This window comes from Elaeis guineensis, chromosome 1, assembly GCF_000442705.2.
Source record: "Elaeis guineensis isolate ETL-2024a chromosome 1, EG11, whole genome shotgun sequence".
Classification (NCBI taxonomy): domain Eukaryota; kingdom Viridiplantae; phylum Streptophyta; class Magnoliopsida; order Arecales; family Arecaceae; genus Elaeis; species Elaeis guineensis.
Window position 1 is genome coordinate 154,409,933 of NC_025993.2, and position 21,972 is coordinate 154,431,904.

General features: G+C 33.0%; 1 protein-coding gene across 1 annotated transcript; it reads right to left on the reverse strand.

The window, feature by feature from the left end:
- Positions 1 to 1,180: 1,180 nt before the first annotated feature.
- On the reverse strand, positions 1,181 to 14,251 carry LOC105039123 (betaine aldehyde dehydrogenase 2). The gene is made up of 15 exons (XM_010915134.4): positions 14,074 to 14,251; positions 13,836 to 13,978; positions 13,254 to 13,334; positions 13,018 to 13,166; positions 10,467 to 10,559; positions 10,269 to 10,392; positions 10,089 to 10,154; positions 9,837 to 9,903; positions 9,473 to 9,549; positions 3,369 to 3,482; positions 2,696 to 2,773; positions 2,470 to 2,621; positions 2,309 to 2,369; positions 1,676 to 1,782; positions 1,181 to 1,595 (listed from the first exon to the last, which is right to left on the reverse strand). Exons 1-15 carry the CDS (start codon positions 14,180 to 14,182, stop codon positions 1,505 to 1,507), a joined length of 1,512 nt encoding a protein of 503 aa, XP_010913436.1. The 5' UTR covers positions 14,183 to 14,251; the 3' UTR covers positions 1,181 to 1,504.
- Positions 14,252 to 21,972: the final 7,721 nt, after the last annotated feature.

Below are 21,972 nucleotides of genomic sequence, written 5' to 3' on the forward strand. Positions count from 1 at the left end.
TATGGAGTACACCATTTTATCCGATTGATCTATATAATCATCGCTTTTCAATATACATTTAATATTTGTAAGATGATTTTTCATTTAAAAATTTTGTATGACGAAAATATCCGTTCTTTGAAAAAAATTATGATATTCTATGACGTATTATAGTTCAGGATGTTATAATATGATTCAGGATATCATAATATGAAAGAGATATTTTTGTCCAATCACTTTCTAATGCGTATTTAATGTCTGCAGGTTGATTTTTTCGTTTAAAAATTTTGAATGACGAAAATATTTTTTTTTTTGAAAAAAATTATGATATCCTATGTATATTATGACATCCTGCATTATATTATGACATTATGTGGATAAAAATTATAATTTTTTGCACATAAAATGTCATAATATAAACATAGAATGTCATAATTTTATCAAAGAATAAAAATATTTTCGTCATACAAAATTTTTAAACAAAGAGGCCGATTTGCAGACATTAAATACACGATGAAAAAATCAATTTATAGATATTAAATATGTATTGAAAAACAGTGATTATGTGAATCAATCGGACAAGATAAAGCGATGACTATGTCAACACCATCTGTGGTGCACAAAGAATTTGCCTTTCTTCGTTAGCATAAAGGGATTAATGCTTATTCCTTATCTCCTTCCATTCTCGTTGTGCGCCTCCTCTTTTCCTCACATTTCTTCACCAACCCTCGATTTTCCCTGTCTGTCACCTGCTTCCACTGCAATACAAAATCATCTAAAAGCACATAATCGAGAGACTTGGCAAAATTGAGTCTGGTTCACCAAATAACGTGGACAATTAAGGCTAGAAAGAGATTGGAAAGGGAGTTACCAGGAAAACAAACGAAAAGCTTTCTCTACCATCATCAACTTCCATACCTTTTTTGGCATCATAAGTATTGCTCCTTTATTTGTAGAAGATTCACATGCAAGCTTCCAGTCTTGTCAATTTTGCGGTTGTTCCTTGGGGAAAAATTTTATCCAAGGATGGGCGGGACTTAATTTGTTTTGGTATACCACCTACCCTGGCTTGCTAAAAGTACTTTTCAGTAGAAAGGATCAAGTTTGCGGATTCATCATTTATAATTTTGCCAAACGGATTTGGGTACCAGTAAACTGCAGATATCTGGATATGGATATAAGCTTCAATAGGATGATGGTCTCACGAAATAATTCCTTGAAATTCAAGCTTTCAAACTTTACTGAAGTCCAGTTCAGGGGTATCCGGTTATTTGATAGATGGTTTATTTTCAGTATAAGGTTCGATCCAGCCAGACAATATAGGATAACAACATTTTTAACTGCACAAAACTACATGTACCAGAGCATGTAACCAGCAGCATTTTAAGTGCAATTTGCTCCTGCCATGTATTTCCAGCTGCAGTCTACCTCACATTCACGTTATGATCACAAAATTATATTGGATGTCCAAACTTTGATGATATTTGCTCACACCGATCATCACTGCTTCAAGCAGATAACATTTCTACAGCTTGGAGGGAGGTGGATACCATGCCCAAGGTTCATCTGAGATGTATTCAGTCACTTGCTTCACACTCAAGTAGTTATCGAGCCCCCTATAGAGAACGAAGACAGATAAAAAATGACGTCAAGATACAGACAAAAAGCTCAGTTCTCCATTGTTTAGAGTACCCACCATTCCCCAAGTTCACGACCAAAACCACTGCGCTTGTTTCCTCCCCAAGGAGCTTGACAGAAGCAGGGCTGTGAGCAGTTTACCCATACAATTCCAGCTTGAATTTCCTGCAGAGCAACATCAAAAATCCTTCTAATATCAATTAATTATGAATTTCATCCTACTGTCTATGTTCATTGTAAGGACAAAAATCCAGATTAAATGACTAAAAATAAAGAGAGAAAATGATTATTTGGGAAAGCAGTCATAGATCAGTTCAGAATATGATGCTACTAGCTTGCCTTCCTATTCCATGTTGTATGGCAGGCCTCCGTCTTATAGCTTATGGTTGCCTTGACCAAGCACTCTTAACATTGTTTAGCAGGTCAATGTCAGCTGGAGTGGTGGCCATTATATGTTTCCAAATTATAAATTAGTCATTTGATTCAAATCTGTAACTCTAGTTAGATGAGATTAACTATATCTACATTGTCTAAGAATGCCTCTTTTGCTTTTCCCCACGAGTTCAACATAGTGGTATAAATAAAAAAAGAGACACATGCAGTTGATCGGACAATTGACTGCAAGCATTAAGGCTAGGTCCTTGCTAAATTAGAAGGGTGCATGACGGTGCACGCATAAATCTAGGTATACCTCAGATATACGGTTGCAGCGCTCTGGATCCTTTGAAATAACAGCACCTGCTAAGCCAAATCTAGAAAAACAGAAGTAGAATAAAAATCATAGGGTGTCTCCATAACTTCTGCAATTCTGATCTCAAATCTGCTCAAGATAAAAATTGAAAAGGAAGTTACTGAGTATCATTTGCAAGTTCAACAGCTTCTTCCTCGGTGCTGAATGTTTTAATACAAAGAACAGGCCCGAAAACCTCATCTCTCCAAATTTGCATGGATGTGTCCACATCAGTAATGATTGTTGGTTCAATAAAGAACCCCTTTTCTAGATGCTGGCGGTTAATGATAATGTCAGTAGATCCATATCAAACAAAATATGCAAATTAAGGATGTGAGTATGACTAACCTGGGGGCGTCCACCTCCACACAAAAAGGTAGCACCTTCACTCTTTGCAGTTGAAATGAACTTTTTGATCTTCTCATACTGAAATAAATGGCAGACAATTTAGTAGACTGCAATCATACTGTTCCTGGAACAATTAGCACATATAAGTGACACTAGCATTGGATCCATAAGAAAATGACACACTTATGCATTTAAAACATAAGTTTGGGAACAATCAGGGAGATGGAATTGCTAACAAAGCCCACTAGGCATACTGATGATATGCTACAACTGCAGATAAACATGACCTAAATATTTGCAACACAATATAGTGAAGGCAGCTAAGGTGAGACTTAGTGCAATAGTAAGGTTGCTCTATTGTGATCTGGAGGTCATGAATTCGAAACATAGAAACAGCCTCTCTACATGCAGGGGTAAGGCCGGGTACATTTGACATCCCTGAAATGGTGGGAATCTCATGCGCTGGCCCGCTTTTTATATAGTGAAGGCAGCATATAGACGCTATGCAGCACTCACTCCCCTCTCAAATTTATGTGCTAGTTCAAGCTAAAACAGAGCTCAAGTAGGAAAACTGGAAAAAGATAGTTTTCTGAACCAGAAGGGTGAACGGCAAAAAGCTTATGAAGATTATATGTTCCATTTTTTCATAAGTTTGTCATTAACAGTCTTATACCTGCCCTTCACTGACAACAGGTCCAAGCCTGCAACCTTCTTCAAGTGGATTGGAGATTTTGATGTTTTTGGCCCAAGCAACAAGTCTCTCCATGAATTCTTTTGAGATGCTTTCCTGCAACATTTTATATTCCCGTGCATAAGAGTTGAATTATATATTGGAAATTATAATAGTAGTAAGGTGCATATGTGCTGTTAGAAGAATCTTGATATGCAATCACAGCAGAACAATCATCCAAGGAAAGATCAATATCATACTGAAAAAAAGACAGTCAACCTTCAAGACACAGAAAGAAATTAATTCTTAAAAGTTCTTTGAAGTTGAATTGTACAACACACGACAAATACCAGAAATGTAACCAGGTTGCTAGATTTTTTAAGTAAATCTCACTTCCTTGTTTTGTTTTATCAGTCTCTCTACCTTCTAAAGCAACATCCTGGGCCTTCAATGTACAGCACATGACAAATATCAGAAATGTAACCAGGTTGCTAGATTTTTTTTAAATCTCATGTCCTTGTTTGGTTCTGCCAGTCTCTACTACCTTATAAAGCAACCTCCCAGGCCTTCAAAATTTGAGCTAGTCTTTATTTCACACATTTGAACGCATGCTTCTATGGCCAGGGAAAAGTGGTTATTTAAGTGAATATACAAATGGGGCACAAAAATCAGAGAAGGATTTCCAAAACTCTGCAAGCCCTATAAAAATCAATCTAACAAATACACACAGCCCCATAAAAATCAATGTAACACACACTAAAACGGAAGCAGAGCTCTACATTTGCCACCTATATAGATATTAGGGCTTTCTGTTCACCACGTGTCCAAACAATATTTCCATGCGAAGTCCAGGTAGGGAGTTAGGCAAAGTGAAGGGACATTGCTTTTTTATCACCTTTAATTAATGAACATGACTCCACATACACTATAAACAGTGGCAAGCTCGGGCACTGAGGAGCATGGTTCAAATTCCCAAATGCTTTGGTTATGTGAACCACCTGATATCTCTTTCTTCCTAGGTTCTTTTTGGCTTTAAATTCCTTTCATCACTGAGAAGAATTTTGAGTTCCTTTCTTCTTCTCTTCTGCTCCTAGCCCTCCTCCCCTCTTCATTCTTCTCCTTCACTTCAATCAAAGTGGAAAGAAAAGTCAAGAAGGGATTACATAGAACCACTTAATGGGCCTGTTATAGCATAGAATTATGTGCTAACGGGAGGTGAATGGAGGCATTAGTAATATATAACAAGTTAACTAACTATTTATGTTCTTTCTTTTTGTTGTTTGGATATACAGGTGGACGAAATGGTTGGGGCTGGAAGTGAAGGTGGTGGCAAGGTAAAGCTGCCACAGGACCTGTTGGATTTTGGAGTTTTCTTGGTCTCTTGAGGACATATTCAATGAAGTGCTTTACAAGCACCAGGTCTGGCCCGGCCCTCTGTTCATCAACTTCCTTTTATTTTGGGGTCCCGCCATTATAATACAAAAAGGTGGATGCTTTTTTTTTTTTTTGAGTGCAGACTACAGAGTTTATGATAAATTGTCAATCAATGCATTCATAAAAGTTTTCATTTCATGAAGTCAAGCACATGGGGATGGGCTGGACTGAACTTGAATAATGTTAAATTTGTGTTGAGCTACCGAAAGTTTGTATCATGTTATGGGACTGTCATGTAGATAGTGTATTTGGTCTTTTGCACTCGGAAGAAAGAAGGCAATTTCCTGGATACATCATTCAACCAACATTTTAGATTCATTAGAAAAGTTAATGCTAAGAAATGTCTGATATAGTAGAAGATGTGGGCACGATATCTTATCTTTAATTCATATGACTCCAAAAGTAGCTAAGGGTATGTAATCTGTTGGATGGGGCTTAATGTATTGACCAAATGTTTCTCAAGTGGTAAAAACACCTAGGAGAATCTATCTGCACAATTTAGTAAAAAAACTTCATCAAATGTTAAACTAGTAACATTTCTAATGTTCCTCAAATAGCCGAGTAGAAAGGCACAATCTAACCCTAAACTATACCCTAATTATTTATATATTTATTTTCTTTGTCTAGCACCTGTAGGCATCTGTTTCTTCTCAGAATCATGCATATAATCTCAATACCAAAACCCTTTTATTTTTAATATTCAAAATCTTTTAATTAAAAAATAAACTATTTTGGTTGTATAGCTCTCCATTCACCATGTGTACAGCCTACAACATTCACCACGTGTACAAAGAGAATTTAGGAGGCGTTTGGTGCATCACATAGGTAATATTGCTATAGTAATGTGATTACAGAGGGAATATGATTACGTGGTAAAATAATAGGGAATCCTACATTGCAGTGTTTGGTATGTACAGTAATGTTGTTGTAAAATAACAGGGAAGCCGGCATTGCAGTGTTTGGTATACAATTTAGATTACATGGAATATAAACTAATTTTTTCAAAGTACCTCCATCCTTGCTTATTGATTATTGTCTATTTTCTAGAGGAACAATTTAATTTCGGGATCAACCATTTTTGGTGACATCACCAGCCGGAACCACCCATTATGTTTTTTGTTTTATTTTCACCAACTGGGACTATCCATAATTTATTTAATATAGATTTTAATTTATTTTGATGGAGGTATTTTGATCCTGAAGTTATCTTGTTGCCAGATTGCAGGATTGCAAGATTATATGTAATCACGTAGCCACCTCCCCCTAGCCAATCAAATTATCTCTTTTTGAGATAATGCTGCATTACATGTAATGCAACATTATCTGTGAAAGTAGCAAAACAAACAATGTAATCTGATTATCTGTTGTAAAATTACATGTAATCCTATTAGGATTACATGCTACCAAACGTTCCCTTAGTTCTTACAACATCCATCATGTTTACTGATATTATTTAATTTTATGGCTTATAATTACAATTTTATTGTGTGCATAAACATTATTTAATACCAAAGCTTACATTGCTTATACTAGCCTATGCTTTGTGGGGGCAAGATTCCAATAGTCTGATCAGTCAAATCATCTGTCAGATACATTGGACTATCAAATCACGAAGAGATTATTAACAAAAATTAATAACACTTTAATATAAATAATAATATTTTAATACATGAATTGAAACTATAAAAATAATAAATTAATAATATTAATAATACTAATAGTTTTTAATAAAACTAATATATTTTAACAAATAAATAAATTTTTATTAACAATATTTTTAAAATATTCATAATGTTCAATAATAATTTATTACTAATATTTTTAAAATATTAATAATGTTTAATAATATATTAATACATTAACAAATGATAATTGTATTAAAAACTAATAAAAGTACTTATTAATAAAATAATTATTTTATATATTAACAAAAATAGGTTAATTTCTAAATAACTGTGAAACTTGTAAAAATAATATTTTAGGAATAATAAAAAAGGGTACCCCATGCATCATGCATGTTATGTGCTAGATTTTTATGATGATGGGATCATGAATCAAGATACTTATTACCTACTAAGAATAAGGTAGAATTTTTAAATTCTTGTAAAGACAAAAAAGAAAGAGGTAGACGGAACTGAGAAGAAAGATAAACAAGTCAGATAGGTTAATGCCTTGCTGCTCACATTTTAACAAGAAATACCATCATTTTTTTTTTCTGAGTATCAAATGCAAACTACAATTTAACAATGTTGACCCTCATAATTGTAGCCCCATTACAATAAAAAAGTAAAGAAAATATAGTGCTAGTCTTGCACATATATCATGTAAGGGTCCGATCCATTGATCGACAAGCCCAAGATTTTTCTCATTTTTGCACGAACTTTAAAGCATCCAAAAAAAGAAGCCACATGGGTTGTGCACGTGAGCAAGGGAAGGAAGACTCTTGATGGGCTTGGAAGTCTTCCTCTTCTCCGATTATGATTGAGAAAAGGATCTAGGGCACACTTAAACCCTAGGATTTTAGTCTATAAAGGGTCTCCTCCCCCTCCTAACCACCTTGCTTCAAACCCCAATCCATCATTGGCAAGCAAACTTCCAAGATTTGTTCTTGATCTTCTGAGAGGAATCCTTGGGATTTTCCAACAAATCGGCCGTTAGACCTCACCAGAGCCAAGATAAGGCCTAGTTCCTTTTTTTCTTTTCTTTTAGTCAATAAGGGGGTCATCATTGCTCAAGATTTAGCCTGTGAAGTGCCATATTAATGATGGGATAGGGCCATCCCCTATTTCTTCTCTTCTCCCATCGAGCTGACCACCATCGCCGGACTTGCTGTGCTCAGATTGCCGAGGGCTGGTGCAGCTGTCACAGTGGGGGTGGGTCGCTACCACCGCTGGGGACCTCTTATGGAAGAGGGGGTGGTCGGCCTAAAGCCTTCCACCTCTATTTTGCCCGGGGAGAAGAAAAACAAGAAAGGGAGAAAAAGAAAAAAAAACTAAGAAAAAAAGAGAAGAAAAAAAAGAAATTCTTGACATTCTCTCTTTTCTCTTTCTCTCTCTTCTTCACTCTTTCTCTCTCTACATGTTTTGTTGATCATGGTCCAAAGATGTTTTATGGGTTTGGATAGGAGGCATCTAGGACCAACACTGTGAGATCAGAGGTCTTGGATCAGATTCATGCGACTATCTATCCCAGTCTTTTAAAATTTTCCATCATAATCTTGAACATTTATAATTAATTTGATGGACCTAGCTCTGTCGGTAAGCAAATTATCAGGACTAAATGGTGTTAAGTCCAACACCTTGCCTCCAGATTCATAGACCAAGGAGCAAGTCGGTGTTCGCTGTATTTGGATTTGTTATTGATAGAAGGGTTCTTTAACATAATCATCTTCATGATTATGAAATTTTTATTTATAACTGTATTTGCATAACTGTCTGTTTTATTTATATACCGGCTCGTGTATCATGTGTTAATGAATTGATTTTAGAAGTTCATGATAATTGGTATTTATTATAGATTTCATGTTAAATAAGGAAAATCATGATTTAACATAATTGATGGAGTATGGGTGGCATCTAGATTAGTCGGCCATGCAAAAAACATGATGTATATATTGAGTTAATCTCGAACTAAGATGCGGCATTGTTTTTGGCTTGCCATGGATTGGAGCATGACTGTGACTAATCTAATGCTGAAAATCAGATTATGACTGACCTGTCACGGACTGGAGCATGAACGGATCTAGTCCAGTGTCGGAATGATAATATGGTCATGAATCAAGTATGCTAATCAAAGAATGAAAGATAAAATTGAATCAAATTATTGCTTCAATGATATATTAGTGACATGTATCTCGAGAGTTCTGTATGATGATATGTATGCAACTAAGTAGCTACACGATTAGACTTGATATGCATATTAGCATGGCTTATATATTTGTTTTATAGTATACATATTATTATACAGAGCATTATACAGATTACTGTATATAAATCTTACTATTTTCTTATCGACTAATCTTATCACAAAGGTGTTTCATATTCATGCTGTGTGAGTGTGAGTGATTCTTATTGGGTTGTTAAGCTCACACCCTCTTTTCCCTTCAGAGTTGTAGGATGTGTAGCATCGGTCCGATTGGATGTGGCATTTCGAGTCATTAGTTAGTTGATTTTCTGATGCCAAATGAATGTTTCAATCTTGTGAACCTTATTCAATAATGATGGATTGGTTTGGTTTGATAAATATAGTTAGACTTTTATAATTCTTTCAATATTCTTATGAATTTGTTTATTATTTGGGCTTTGTATAATCTCTAGGGCTTGTCCTAAGATTTTTGTGGTTGTGTCATATGGTCGACTCTGATGACGAGTTCGGGGCATGACATATCATGATAAAGATGAAAACATAAGATTTGTTGCACCAGAGAACTTGAGATATACAAGTATTCGAACAAAATGGCAAACATAATGTCCAAGGATGACGAGCAAAAACATATAAAGTCCGCATAAAATGACAATATTTTCTTAACTGATAATTTTAAGTTCTAACATAGATAACCTACTGGTAATATTAGAAAACATAAAAAGAAATGATTGGACAACTGAAACTTTATGATGATTAATCATATCTTGTAACATGATAAAAAGAGGGATCCTGCCTAAGTGGTGACTTACATGTACAAGAAGACGGGAAGTTGCACTGCATATTTGACCATTTGTCCAAAAGCACCCAAAAAGAGACCATTCAACAGCTGTTTAAAATTGTAGACAAACTTCAATATATGATCTTTTACTGAAGAAGACTTACAACTTCCAAGTAATATTCAAGCTAAATGCACAGGTGTCACTTTTATTTCATAAACCAAAGTCTTCAGGTGCTACTTCTTAGAATTCCAAGTAACTGTATGCAGCCACCCAGAGTATTATTTGGACATATAATTGCTTCTAGTAAATATTTTCCAGTTTCCACCATGATAAACAAAGTATAAGAGAGAGAACTTTCTACAATTGAGAGAAGTGCATGATACTCAAGACATACCTTTCTCAATGTCCACATCTTCAAATACAATAATGGGACTTTTACCACCAAGTTCCAATGAAACAGGCTGAACAAAAAAGGAAAGAAGAGAGAGAGAGAGAGAGAATAAAGACCCTTACATCAAAAGATATGAGATAAGGATAAACAAATCACCAATTAACACACAAGGAGAAAATGCAGCGGAGCACAGTAAGCAACCTACTCAAGACAACCTAAATGATTAGTGAGGTAATCTCCAACTTTTTAACAAACCTTGATTGTTTGAGCAGCAGCAGTCATTATCCTTCTACCAGTTTCTGTACTTCCAGTAAATGCAATCTATCATAACAGATGAATTGATTTTCAAGTGAGCATCATAGTTGATGAAGAAGAATTTATGATAGCACTACCACACTATTCAGAATATACAAACAACAGGAAAGATAACTAAACCTTATCCACATGAGGATGGGATACTAAAGGAGCGCCAGCTTCAGGACCAAACCCAGTCACTATGTTTAGGACACCAGGAGGGAGTCCAACTTCCTTGCATATGTCAGCAAGCTCTAAACATGTTCTGATGATAAAATATTTTTAGACTCTGCCTGGTAAGTTCTAAGATGAAGAGAATTAAATCATCATAAGCCTTACACAGAAGCCAGCTCAGATGGCTTTAGTATAGCTGTACAACCAGCAGCCAAGGCAGGAGCAACCTTCCAAACACCCATTAATAGAGGATAGTTCCTTCATCAAAAAATTGATGAAATATATAGAGTTATATTTCCATCTATTAGTTACATCATGATTTTTAACCCTTATCCCATTAGTGTAAAACACATGATGGGGCGTTAAAAATAAAACCCACAATGTTAAGCATATTCTAAAGTATTGAAAACACGTAAAAGAACAAAAATGAAATGTCCGAAAGATTTCATGGTTATGCATTAGGTAGTCATAAATCGGAAACTATAGTGACATGATATGCTGTTTTGATTTGGTTCATGGTTCAGGTGCATCCACATATGTTGAGTCTGAGCCTCTAGATTCTATTAGATGCTTAGATCATATCAATAACAATCCTGAATTTACATGGTTTGCCATACATTTTAGGACTCCATATCTATGGTGCCAACTATTTTTGTTTGATTGATGGATAGGCAAGAGGTCTCCAATACTTTTTTGTTTTTTTTGCTGAATTTAGACTCCATAATCCACTTTCACAATTTTGTGGAGGAACAGGTTGTATCAAGATAGAGGGGTGTTCAGATGCGCCTGACAACAAGTGCAAGCATTACTTGACCATTCACATTGTGCTTACACAATGACAAAACTAATAATTCACATTGTGCTTACACAATGACAAAACTAATTTCAAGTGTTGGTAGTGCTATTTAACAATCGGTGAACCATTCAAGATACACCCCCTCGCCCTCCCCCCCCCCCACCCCCAAAAAAAAAACAAAAAAAAAAAAAAAAAAAAAGAAAGACCATTATGATGCTTACGCTTAAGTTTTTCACCTCACATTAACCTTTGTATGCTATGTCTAAGCCTCATGTTGTGGAATCTCATGTGAAAGTATCCGAGCATTTCAAAGAGCCTGGTCTTGAGGCATGAAGCCAGGCAAGCCTCAAATGGCTTTTTCCTTTAATGATGCTTTTATACCCTCTATTGCAGTAATATAACCATTATTGCCTCTTCCTTCAAAAAATCCAAGTAATATGTTGATCTTGACCCCAAATATTACATTTAAGATTGTAGTCACTTAAGCTGTTTCTTTCCCTCTTTTGCATTTCAGCTCCAAGTCATCTAACTGTGACAAATTAAACTCCTCTAGATTCTCTTGAATCAACACCCATGATCTCTTACCAAGCATCCCACCACGTTTACAACATTCAAGTCTCCTCAAAACCTTAAACAGAGTAGACCAAAATGCTACAGCAAGGTTCACCATCTTGGTAGTGAATCCCATATCGATACCATGTTGCTGCATTTTCAGCACTTCAGATATGAAACTCAGTTCAGCATACTGACACTGGATATACCCACCATACAAAGTATTGATTTGATACTAGCATGATAAGGTATACCTGATATCAGTGATACGCACCTTTATTGTTTACCTTGCACTCTATGCCAAATTTAAGTCATGCACTAAGATCGCAATGACTCTATTAATACTAAGTAAGTGTATCAGGTGCCCTCCCAATCCCCAAATCAACTCGCCATGACTCATAGTGAAGCAAAAATCTCCTCCAATACTTTGTGTAGCAAAAGAAAATCATGAATTATTAAGAAATTTTTGATTCAAGGATCAAAATAAATGAAGAGTTTGCGTATTGTTACTCCAAAAGATCATACGGACAAAAGATATTTGACACTAATGATGATGGGAAAAGGATCAATCATAAGAAACATGGAGTGTATTATGAGAAGGACTACGCTCCTTTCAACTCCCAAATCAATAATAGATCACCCAAATCAAAGATCTATATAGATGAATATGATCTATACCACTAAAAATACGTAGAAACCAAGAATCATGTGTTTTGATGATCTCTAACCTATGCATCATGTGAATACAAAATAAGTGGTTAAAATAACACGAGACAATGTTCGCTATGATAAGCAATAAAATCTATTGATGTTCAATCTATATATGTTTTAACATATGTAGATCGATAAGATGGATTCTCAATTTAAACACTTATCATGCATTTAAGCACACTAGCAAAATTGAAGCAACCCATTTTTGCATCCACATGATGCATAGGTTAAAAACCATCAAAATACATGATTTTTTATTTCTAGAAATTTTTAGCAGTATAGGTCATGATCAACAGTGTGAATCTTCAATTTGGATGCCCTATCATTAAGTTTGGAGTTAAAAAGGTGTAGATACCCTCTCCTCTTGAGAGGATCAAAGTCCAGATCATGTATTATATTTCTTTAATGAGTTCACTATTTGTAAATCTAAAATCATGTATAGCAATTAATAACAACTTGAAACAACACCATCATTAAAAAAACTTTTATCCATTGTACTTAGGACCTGCCTTTCAGATCCTGCTTTGTGAAATATTTCAAGAGTATAATATGATGCACACAAGAACATACCTCAAACACCAGGCAGAACATGCAAAAATATCATGAAAACAAAAGAGATAACAGGAAGTTAATCAAACACCATGTATGATCGTATACCATGGAGTGATCAAGCCAACAACTCCAATAGGCTCTTTAAGAACATAAGATTTAAATGTTTGCATAGGAAGAGATACAGGGGCTCTTTGTTTTCCATCCAAGGCCTCTGCAAGATCTGCATAATACTCAAAACACCCAGCAACATCATCCTGGATAAAAGGAAAATAGCCGGTAAGAAGCAGATGTATGGATGTTCATCATTCAAAAATGGATCCTGCAAGAATCAGCAAATATACCATGTCCCACGCTGCTTCATCCAGAGGCTTCCCGCAGTCTAGTGTCTCTAGCTTAGCCAGCTCAGATTTCCTCTCGGTTATCTGCATCAAGTCGAGAGTAAAAAATTAGTCAATGGCCCTACCAAGATCAGGAACACGATAAACAGAAAAGGAACCACTTTCTGAGAGGTAAGTATTAGGACATTATTCATCCATTTCAGTTTCAACACATGAAGTTGCTAGCCAAGGCTGAGCTCAACAAGCAGTGCGAAAATGAGAGAAAATTTAATCTAACAAGTTAATCTGGAGCTCGTATGCAAGATCGGCATATTTCAGCTGCTATCAAAGCGTACAACTCGTTCCACATGCCATTTACAATTGTGAAAAATCAACGAGAGTGCTCCACAATTTTTTTTTCCTCAAAAACAAAATCAAAACTTCCTGAATGGCAAATTGCTCTCATGACTTGATGCACAAAGAAAAACAAAAAGGAAATAAGAGGGAAAAGAAACCATAAGATACGACAAAAAAATCCAAGATAGAAAGCCACATCCAGGTACCACGATCAAATAATTGGCCGGATGGATCGGATAGAACGGATACCTTGGCGGCGATCGCACGGAGATATTTGGCACGAGCAGCACCGGAGGTGCGGGCCCAGTCCTTGCCCCGGTTCCTGGTAAGAGCCCTCCGGGCGGCGGCCACCGCCAGCTCCACGTCCTCCGCCGTCGCAGCGGGTATCTCCCCTGCAAAACCCCAAACCTCTATCAGCATCCAAGTGTTCGACACGAGGTTTCGTTGTAATGGTAGAAGAATGGGGAAAGAAAGGCCAAGAAGCGACCGATGGGCTCCTCGGTGGCAGGATTGATGATGGGGATTCGCTTGTGGCGGACGGGTTCTCTCCATTCGCCGTCGATGAAGAGCAGGCGGCGAGGGATCGCGACCGACATGCTTCTCACTTGCAAGAGACTCGCAGCTGAGGGAGAGGGAGAAAAGGAGGAGTGAGTGCGACAAGAGATAGAGGCCTGTAAAGTGGAGCGAAGCGTTCGTGCCGTACGAACACACGCATAAAGAGTTCGATGCTGAGAGAGGCATTTTCCCAAGAAGGCTGGATCTGAGGCGTGGTGACGCTGCTGAGTCAACGAAGAAAACGTATCATATTTGGAAAGTATTCGTATTAAAAAAAAATTATCATTTAACTCGTATTTCACAAATATAATTTTCCTTGGTATATCATAATTTTATCCAGATTCCAGACTGTAAATTTTTTGTTTTTAATCTTTTACTTCGTTGTGAAGCCGTAAGGTGGATGGGTTGGCAAGGGCAACTTTTCCAAGAGAGAGATTTGTGAGATACGCTGAAGTGCCCCACCACCACGAGGGTAGCTGAATAAAAAAAGACTGTTATTGATATTTTTGGTGACGAAGATCGAAGATTTAAAAATATTTCTGTACCACGCCAGGCTCGTTTAGAGTCTCGGCTGGCTCGTTGCGGGCTTAAGCTTGGCAAAATAAGTCACCTGCTGCATGTGAGACGTGTCAGTAAATGAGCCACTAGCTTCTTTATAGGCTTTTTTTTTTTTTGGTAAGACGAGCTTTCTTTATAGTTCATTAGTGCAAGGGTATACTTTGTTCCGTAAGAGAAACTTCCAGACCAATGGATCATCTGATACACATATAATGTGAACTAGCAGATCTGATGACTACTGGTTTGTGACTTTGTACATGGATGCTACATCTCATGATGCAGCTCAAAATGTCAACCTGATTTCTTGCTAGATTATATTTGGGGCTTTGGGCTAAAGTCATAGGCTACCGAACCCAACTGAAATCCGTATAACAAAGATCCCAATCTAACCTGGCCATCGCTCCAACTAAATTAAAGCTTAACTTGTGGATTCAAAATCAAGATAAAACCTAAGCCGGTCGAGTCCTAAAGTGTATTTTTGGTTGAGTACTTATAAGTCAAGTATAAATTAAAACCAGCGCAGTTTGTTTTGGACTCAGAAAATTTTGTGGCGAATTTTTAGTCATGGTGGTTTCATTTCACTCTTGAAGTGGTGCCAAGCCATAATGAGAATATGGCTTTTTATCATATTGTTGTTGATGCGGTGCTTTCTCTCTTTTTTTTTTTTTTTTTTGATAGGAACAGATGCTCATATCACTCTAATATATAAATATTTCATAAAATTAAAAAATAAAAAATTTTACAGAACTAGTGGACAAATCTGACCCTATAATCAGGTCAGGATTTTGAGTCGCTGCTGTATAGATTGCTCAAGAATTTGGACGGGTGCACCGTGCGGAAAACATGCTAGAGAAGCCATCTAGACCGTCTGTTTGTGGTAAATCCAACACGAGGCTTGATTGTCCAAAGGAGGGTAGGCTTGATTGTCCAAAGGAGGCTTGATTGTGAGTCGCTGCTTTTCCTAATTAATATAAAAAAAATATATATACAAATAATTTAATTTTTAATTTATTTATCAAATTGATGCAAAAATGATAAAATGCATCACCACGTCACCTTCCATTTTCCACGTAGACAACGTCAAAAAAAAAAATAAAAAAATAAAATCATCAAATAATATGGCGTTTTTAAAAATGCCATTTGGAATGGCGTTTTTAAAAACGCCATTCCAACCGACATTTTTAAAAACGTCATATTATTTGACGATTTTATTTTTTTTCAAAAAAAAATGATAAAAAATAAAAATAATAAAAATAAAAATTTTAAATTTATAAAAAAAATAAAAATTTTAATTTTGAGAAAAATAAAAAATTATCATTTAAAATTAATATCCCCATTTCAAATTATCTTTTTAAAAAAATATCTAAAAAAATTGATGTAAAAAAAAATTAAAAATACCATAAAAAAAGAATTGAAAAGAAATAGAAATTATAATTCTAAATTTTAAGAAAATAAAAATTTTAATTTTAATTCAAATAAAAATCATTATTTCAAATTACAATCTCTTTTTCAAATAAATTTTTTTAAAAAAATATCATAAAAGAAGAAAAAATGAGAAAAAACTAAAAATTATAATTTTAAATAAATTTTAAAGAATAAAAATTTTAATTTTAATTCAAATAAAAAAGATAATTATAAATTATTTTGTTTATTTAAAATTAATTTTTTTAAAAAAATATCACAAAAAAATCTTTAAAAAATTAAAAAATAAAAAATATCATTAAAAAATGAGAAAGCAATGAGAAAAAAATAAAATTTACAATTTTGAATTTAAAAAAATAAAAATTTTAATTTTAATTCAAATAAAAACCATCATTTCAAATTACTTTTTCCATTTCAAATTAATTTTTTTTAAAAAATATGTTAAAAAAATAAAAAATTTAAAAAAAAAAGTGCCATAAAAAAGTTAAAAATTTTAAAAAATTTTAAAAAATGAATGCTTTACCTAATTAATTAAAAAAATTATTTACAAAAATAATTTAATATTTAACTTATTTATCGGATTGATGCAAAAGGGATGAAATGCTATTTTGAATGACGTTTTATCATCGTCACGTCATCCTATTTTTCATATAAACGACACAAAAAAAATAAAAATAAAAAACACCACTTGAAATGGCATTTTTAAAAACGTCATTCCAAATGACGTTTTTTAAAATGTCATATTATTTGACGATTCTAATTTTTTCTCAAGAAAAATAAAAAAAATAAAAAAAATTATAATTTTAAATTTATAAAAAAATAAAAATTATAATTTTAATAAAAATAAAAAATATCATTTCAAATTAATATCCCTATTTCAAATTATCTTTTTAAAAAATATCTAAAAAAAATTATTGTAAAAAAAATTAAAAATACCATAAAAAAGAATTGAAAAGAAATAAAAATTATAATTCTAAATTTTAAAAAAATAAAAATTTTAATTTTAATTCAAATAAAAATCATCATTTCAAATTACAATCTCCTTTTTAAATTAATTTTTTTAAAAAATATCATAAAAGAAGAAAAAAATGAGAAAAAAATTAAAAAATATAATTTTGAATGAATTAAAAAAATAAAAAATTTTAATTTTAATTTTAATAAAAAATATAATTTTAAATTATTTTTTACATTTAAAATTAATTTTTTAGAAAAATGTCTAAAAAAATCTTAAAAAAATTTAAAAATACCATAAAAAAAGAAAAAATGAGAAAAAAAAAATAAATTACAATTTTAAATTTAAAAAAATAAAAATTTTAATTGTAATTTAATTAAAAAATATCATTTCAAATTACTTTCTCCATTTCAAATTAATTTTTAAAAAAAGATTTTCAAAAAAATAAAAAATTTAAAAAATAAAAAGTACCATAAAAAAGTTAAAAATTAAAATAAATTAAAAAAAATAAAAATTATAATTTTAAATTTAAAAAAATAAAATTTTAAATTTTAATTAATATAAAAGACATCATTTCAAATTACTATCCCCATTTCAAATTAATTGATTTAAAAAATATTCCAAACAAATAAAAAATACCTCAAAATATTTCGTAAAAACAGAAAAAAATAATAAAAATATAAAAAAATATAAATATAAATATAAATTATAAAAAAAAAATAAAATTTTAATTTGAATTCAAGAAAAATAAAAGAAAAAAAATTCCATAAAAAAGTGAAGAAAGGAAAAAAATGTGAAAAAAAATAAAAATTATAAATTGAAATTAAAAAAAATAAATATCATTTTAAATTACTTTCTCCATTTTAAATTATTTTTTTAAAAAAATATCTGAAAAAAATTGGTGTAAAAAAATAAAAAACACTATAAAAAAAAGAAAAAAGTGAAAAGAATTGAATTGAAAAAAACTAGAAATTGTAATTCTAATTCAAAAATAAAAATTATAATTTTAAATTTAAAAAATAGAAATTTTATTTATAATTCAAATAAAAAATGGTAAAAAAAATTATAATTAGAAATTTAAAAAAAATTAACTTTAATTCAAATAGAAAATTATTATTTCAAATTACTATCCCCATTTTAAATTAATTTTATTTATTAAAAAATCACATAAAAATAACTAAAGAAAATTAAAAAAATTAAAAAAACCATAAAAAAACCATAAAAAAGGTAAAAAAGAAAAAAATGGAAGAAAATGCCAAAGAGAATGGCACTTTTTTTTAATTTTTTTTGATATTTTTTTTAAAAAATAATTTAAAATGTGGAAAGTAATTTGAAATGATGGTTTTTTTTGAATTAAAATTAAAATTTTTATTTTTTTAAGTTTAAAATTATAATTTTTATTTTTTTCTCATTTATTCTTTTTTTATGGTATTTTTTATTTTTTAAATTTTTTAAGATTTCTTTTTGAGATATTTTTTTAAAAAATTTAAATTTAAATGGACAAAATAATTTATAATTATCTTTTTTATTTGAATTAAATTTAAAATTTTTATTCTTTAAAATTCATTCAAAATTATAATTTTTATTTTTTTCTCATTTTTTTCTTTTATGATATTTTTTTAAAAATTAATTTGGAAAGGAGATTGTAATTTGAAATGATGATTTTTATTTGAATTAAAATTAAAATTTTTATTTTTTTTAAATTTAGAATTATAATTTTTATTTTTTTTTCAATTCTTTTTTTTGTGGTATTTTTAATTTTTTTTTACATCAATTTTTTTCAGATATTTTTTTAAAAAGATAATTTGAAATAGGGATACTAATTTTAAATGATAATTTTTATTTTTATCAAATTAAAATTTTTATTTTTTTTATAAATTTAAAATTTTTATTTTTATTTTTTATCTTTTTTTTTTTTGGGAGAAAAAAATAAAATTGTCAAATAATATGGCGTTTTTAAAAATGTCATTTGGAATGACATTTTTAAAAACGTCATATTATTTGACGATTTTATTTTTTTATTTTTTGATATCGTTTACGTGAAAAATGGGAGGTGACGTGGCGATGATAAAATACCATTCAAAATGGTATTTTATCATTTTTGTACTAATCTGGTAAATAAATTAAAAATTAAATTATTTATATAAATAAATTTTTTTTTTATATTAATTAGGAAAAGCACTCCACAGACAACTCATCCTGTGATATTTATAATAAGATGAAATGGGGTTGGTACCACGTTTGTGATTAGAGATGGATAATGCGTTCCACTGAGAAAAGCAATCGTGCCGATCGACCTAAACTTCGTGCACCATGGCTCTGTAGCTGACCCTATCAGCAATCTCAGGGGAAAGGACATCGACAATCCAAGAATTAACCAAGCTACTGCAACATGCTCAATTATTAGACATTTAGGCTGGGATTGAGCCTGGGCTAGCCTGAGGCCCATTGGATCGCCCAGACTTCGGATCAGATTAAGGGCTAGGTCTGAAAAATTTTCGACTGAATTTACGCTTTAAATATAGAGCCTATATATTTTCAGGCCGAGTTCGTTTATATTATTAGTCTAGCCTAAGTCCGAGCTCAAACAAGGCTTGAAATGGAGCTCAATCTCAAACCTAGATCCATTCTGAACTTGGGCCCGAATCGGAGTCTAATCTTAGATACTTGTTTATGAACTGTTCATAAAATAGAGATGTCTTTTTCAATTATCTTATTAATTTACTTTTCTGGTAAACGCATAAAGAATTATTGGATGGTTGCTGATGCAATGCTACAGTATTTTACCAAGAATATATGAAGTTATCGTTTCGAAAGATTGAAAGATTAAGCTTCACTTAGGTTCTAATACAATTTTTAGCCCACATAGATAATTCAGACCGGTGCAATTAAGTTTGGATCGAGCTGAGGCTTGGGCTCGGATTAGGCTCAGGATGGAATTTTCTAAAAAATTTTGAACCTAAATCGAGCTGAAGCTCAAAAAAAATTTAAGCCTAAAAGAATGATCTGGTCCAGCCCGGCTCGTTCCTAGTCTAATTAGAAATGTTAAGGAGTCCCTTAAAACGCTCCCAAAGCCATGCAAGAAGAACGGTGCCATGTAGGATAATTTTCTATTTTTAATGGTTGGGAGACGAGAATACTCCCCGGATCGTCTTAGTGCTGAAGGACGTATGGGGAGTCCATTGAATCAATGGAGATGGAGGAAGGAGAAGAATCGACAGAGCTAGTGTGGTTCCCGGTAACCATTGGAGAAAGGCAGAGATAAATTAAGATGATGGGAGAAGGATGCTGGTATGAGAAATAATGGGCTGAAGGATTTTTGTTTGAGAAATTTTTTTACACCATCTACGGTGTAAAAAATTTGATGTGGAATGCATCGCTTCACCTTATTGACCATGTGATTATCGTTTTTCAATGCATATTTAATATCCATTTAATACCGTAGTTCTATTTTTTTATTTAAAATTTCATATTACAGTAAGAAGATGGTTTAGCGATCTTTTTTTGTCGATGCTTTTGAAAAGCGTCGGTAGATTGTGCTGACCTGCCGACGTTTTTAAAAAGCATAATCTTTTAACGACGCTTAAAAGCATCGTAAAATTTGAGCATTGTCAACGCCGACGCTTTTAGCAAAAACGTCGTTAAATAAAGAAAATGCCGACGTTTTTTTACATCATTATGTAACGACGCTAAAAAACATCGTTAGGTTCGTTTAATACCCCCAATCTCCCATGCCTTAATCTATCTACCGCCGTCCCTTTCCACCCATTCCTCCGCCGACCCCCATCTCCGCCGCCGGCACCGCACCCGCCGTCCACACCGCACCCACCGTCCATGCCGCACCGCCGTCCGCCGCTCTCCTCTGCTGCTGCGTCCGTCGATGCTGCACCCGTGCGGTCCAAGCCGTACGCCGTTCGCCCTCCTTGAAGCAGCCTCCCCACCGGCCCTCCTCCCCTCTCCTCTCCCGACGATCGTTGGTTGGTTTCAATTTCCAACTGTTTAGATAGGTTGCCTGTTTCTTTTGATCAAATCATGCGAATGATTTTTTTTATAATGACTTAGATGTGCAATTTTAGATTTGCTTCGTGTTTTTCTCTCTGTAAGTATGTTCTCTATCTGATTGAGTTACTTGTACACAGCATTGATCTGTATTCTGAGTTCGACTGGTAGTTGTTTGTGGATCAAAAATTTTATGATAAGTTGGAATCTGGAATTCTGTTGGTTTTTAGTGCATGAAGCTCACCTGTGACCAGCAACTGGCTTTACCTCCTTTTGTCACCTTAGAAAATTTTTATTCTCTTTTTTTTTTTTAAATGTGAAATATGGATCATGACCAATTTATGCGTTTTGCTTTTTTTCTTTTGGTTAATTTATGTCCTCAAGGTCTTTAATTTTTCTGACATTTGATGCTGTTCCTGTGATCAATCAAGCAGTACCTGCTTCTGTACTACACAAGGCTGAAGTGCTGGTCTGCCAGACGAGGCAATCTCTCTGAGAAAGAACGAGTTCTGATAACGGTGAAAGGGTAATGAATCTGAATGCTTGGTTTAGCTTGCTGGGAGATCTGATTTTAGTCGCTGGAAAAGCTGATAGATATTTGAGTTATAACTTCCCCAAATTTGTTCCTTTTCTATTAGTCTATTCCTTTTTGTTTTCCTTTATTTAATTGTTGTCGTACTATGCAATTGAATCACTCTGCACCAATGTAACATTTTTTTCGTTTTCCTTTATTTACTTGATTTTCCCAGTCCTCTTACATCCCAAGAGAGTAAAAGCATGTCAAGGTGGGCAGAATCGGTCCTGATATTTTTTAGACCTAGGACTAAATAAAAAAATGAGACATTTTTTATTAAAAATTAACATACTTTAAATATTAATTATTATTGAAAAATTAATCTA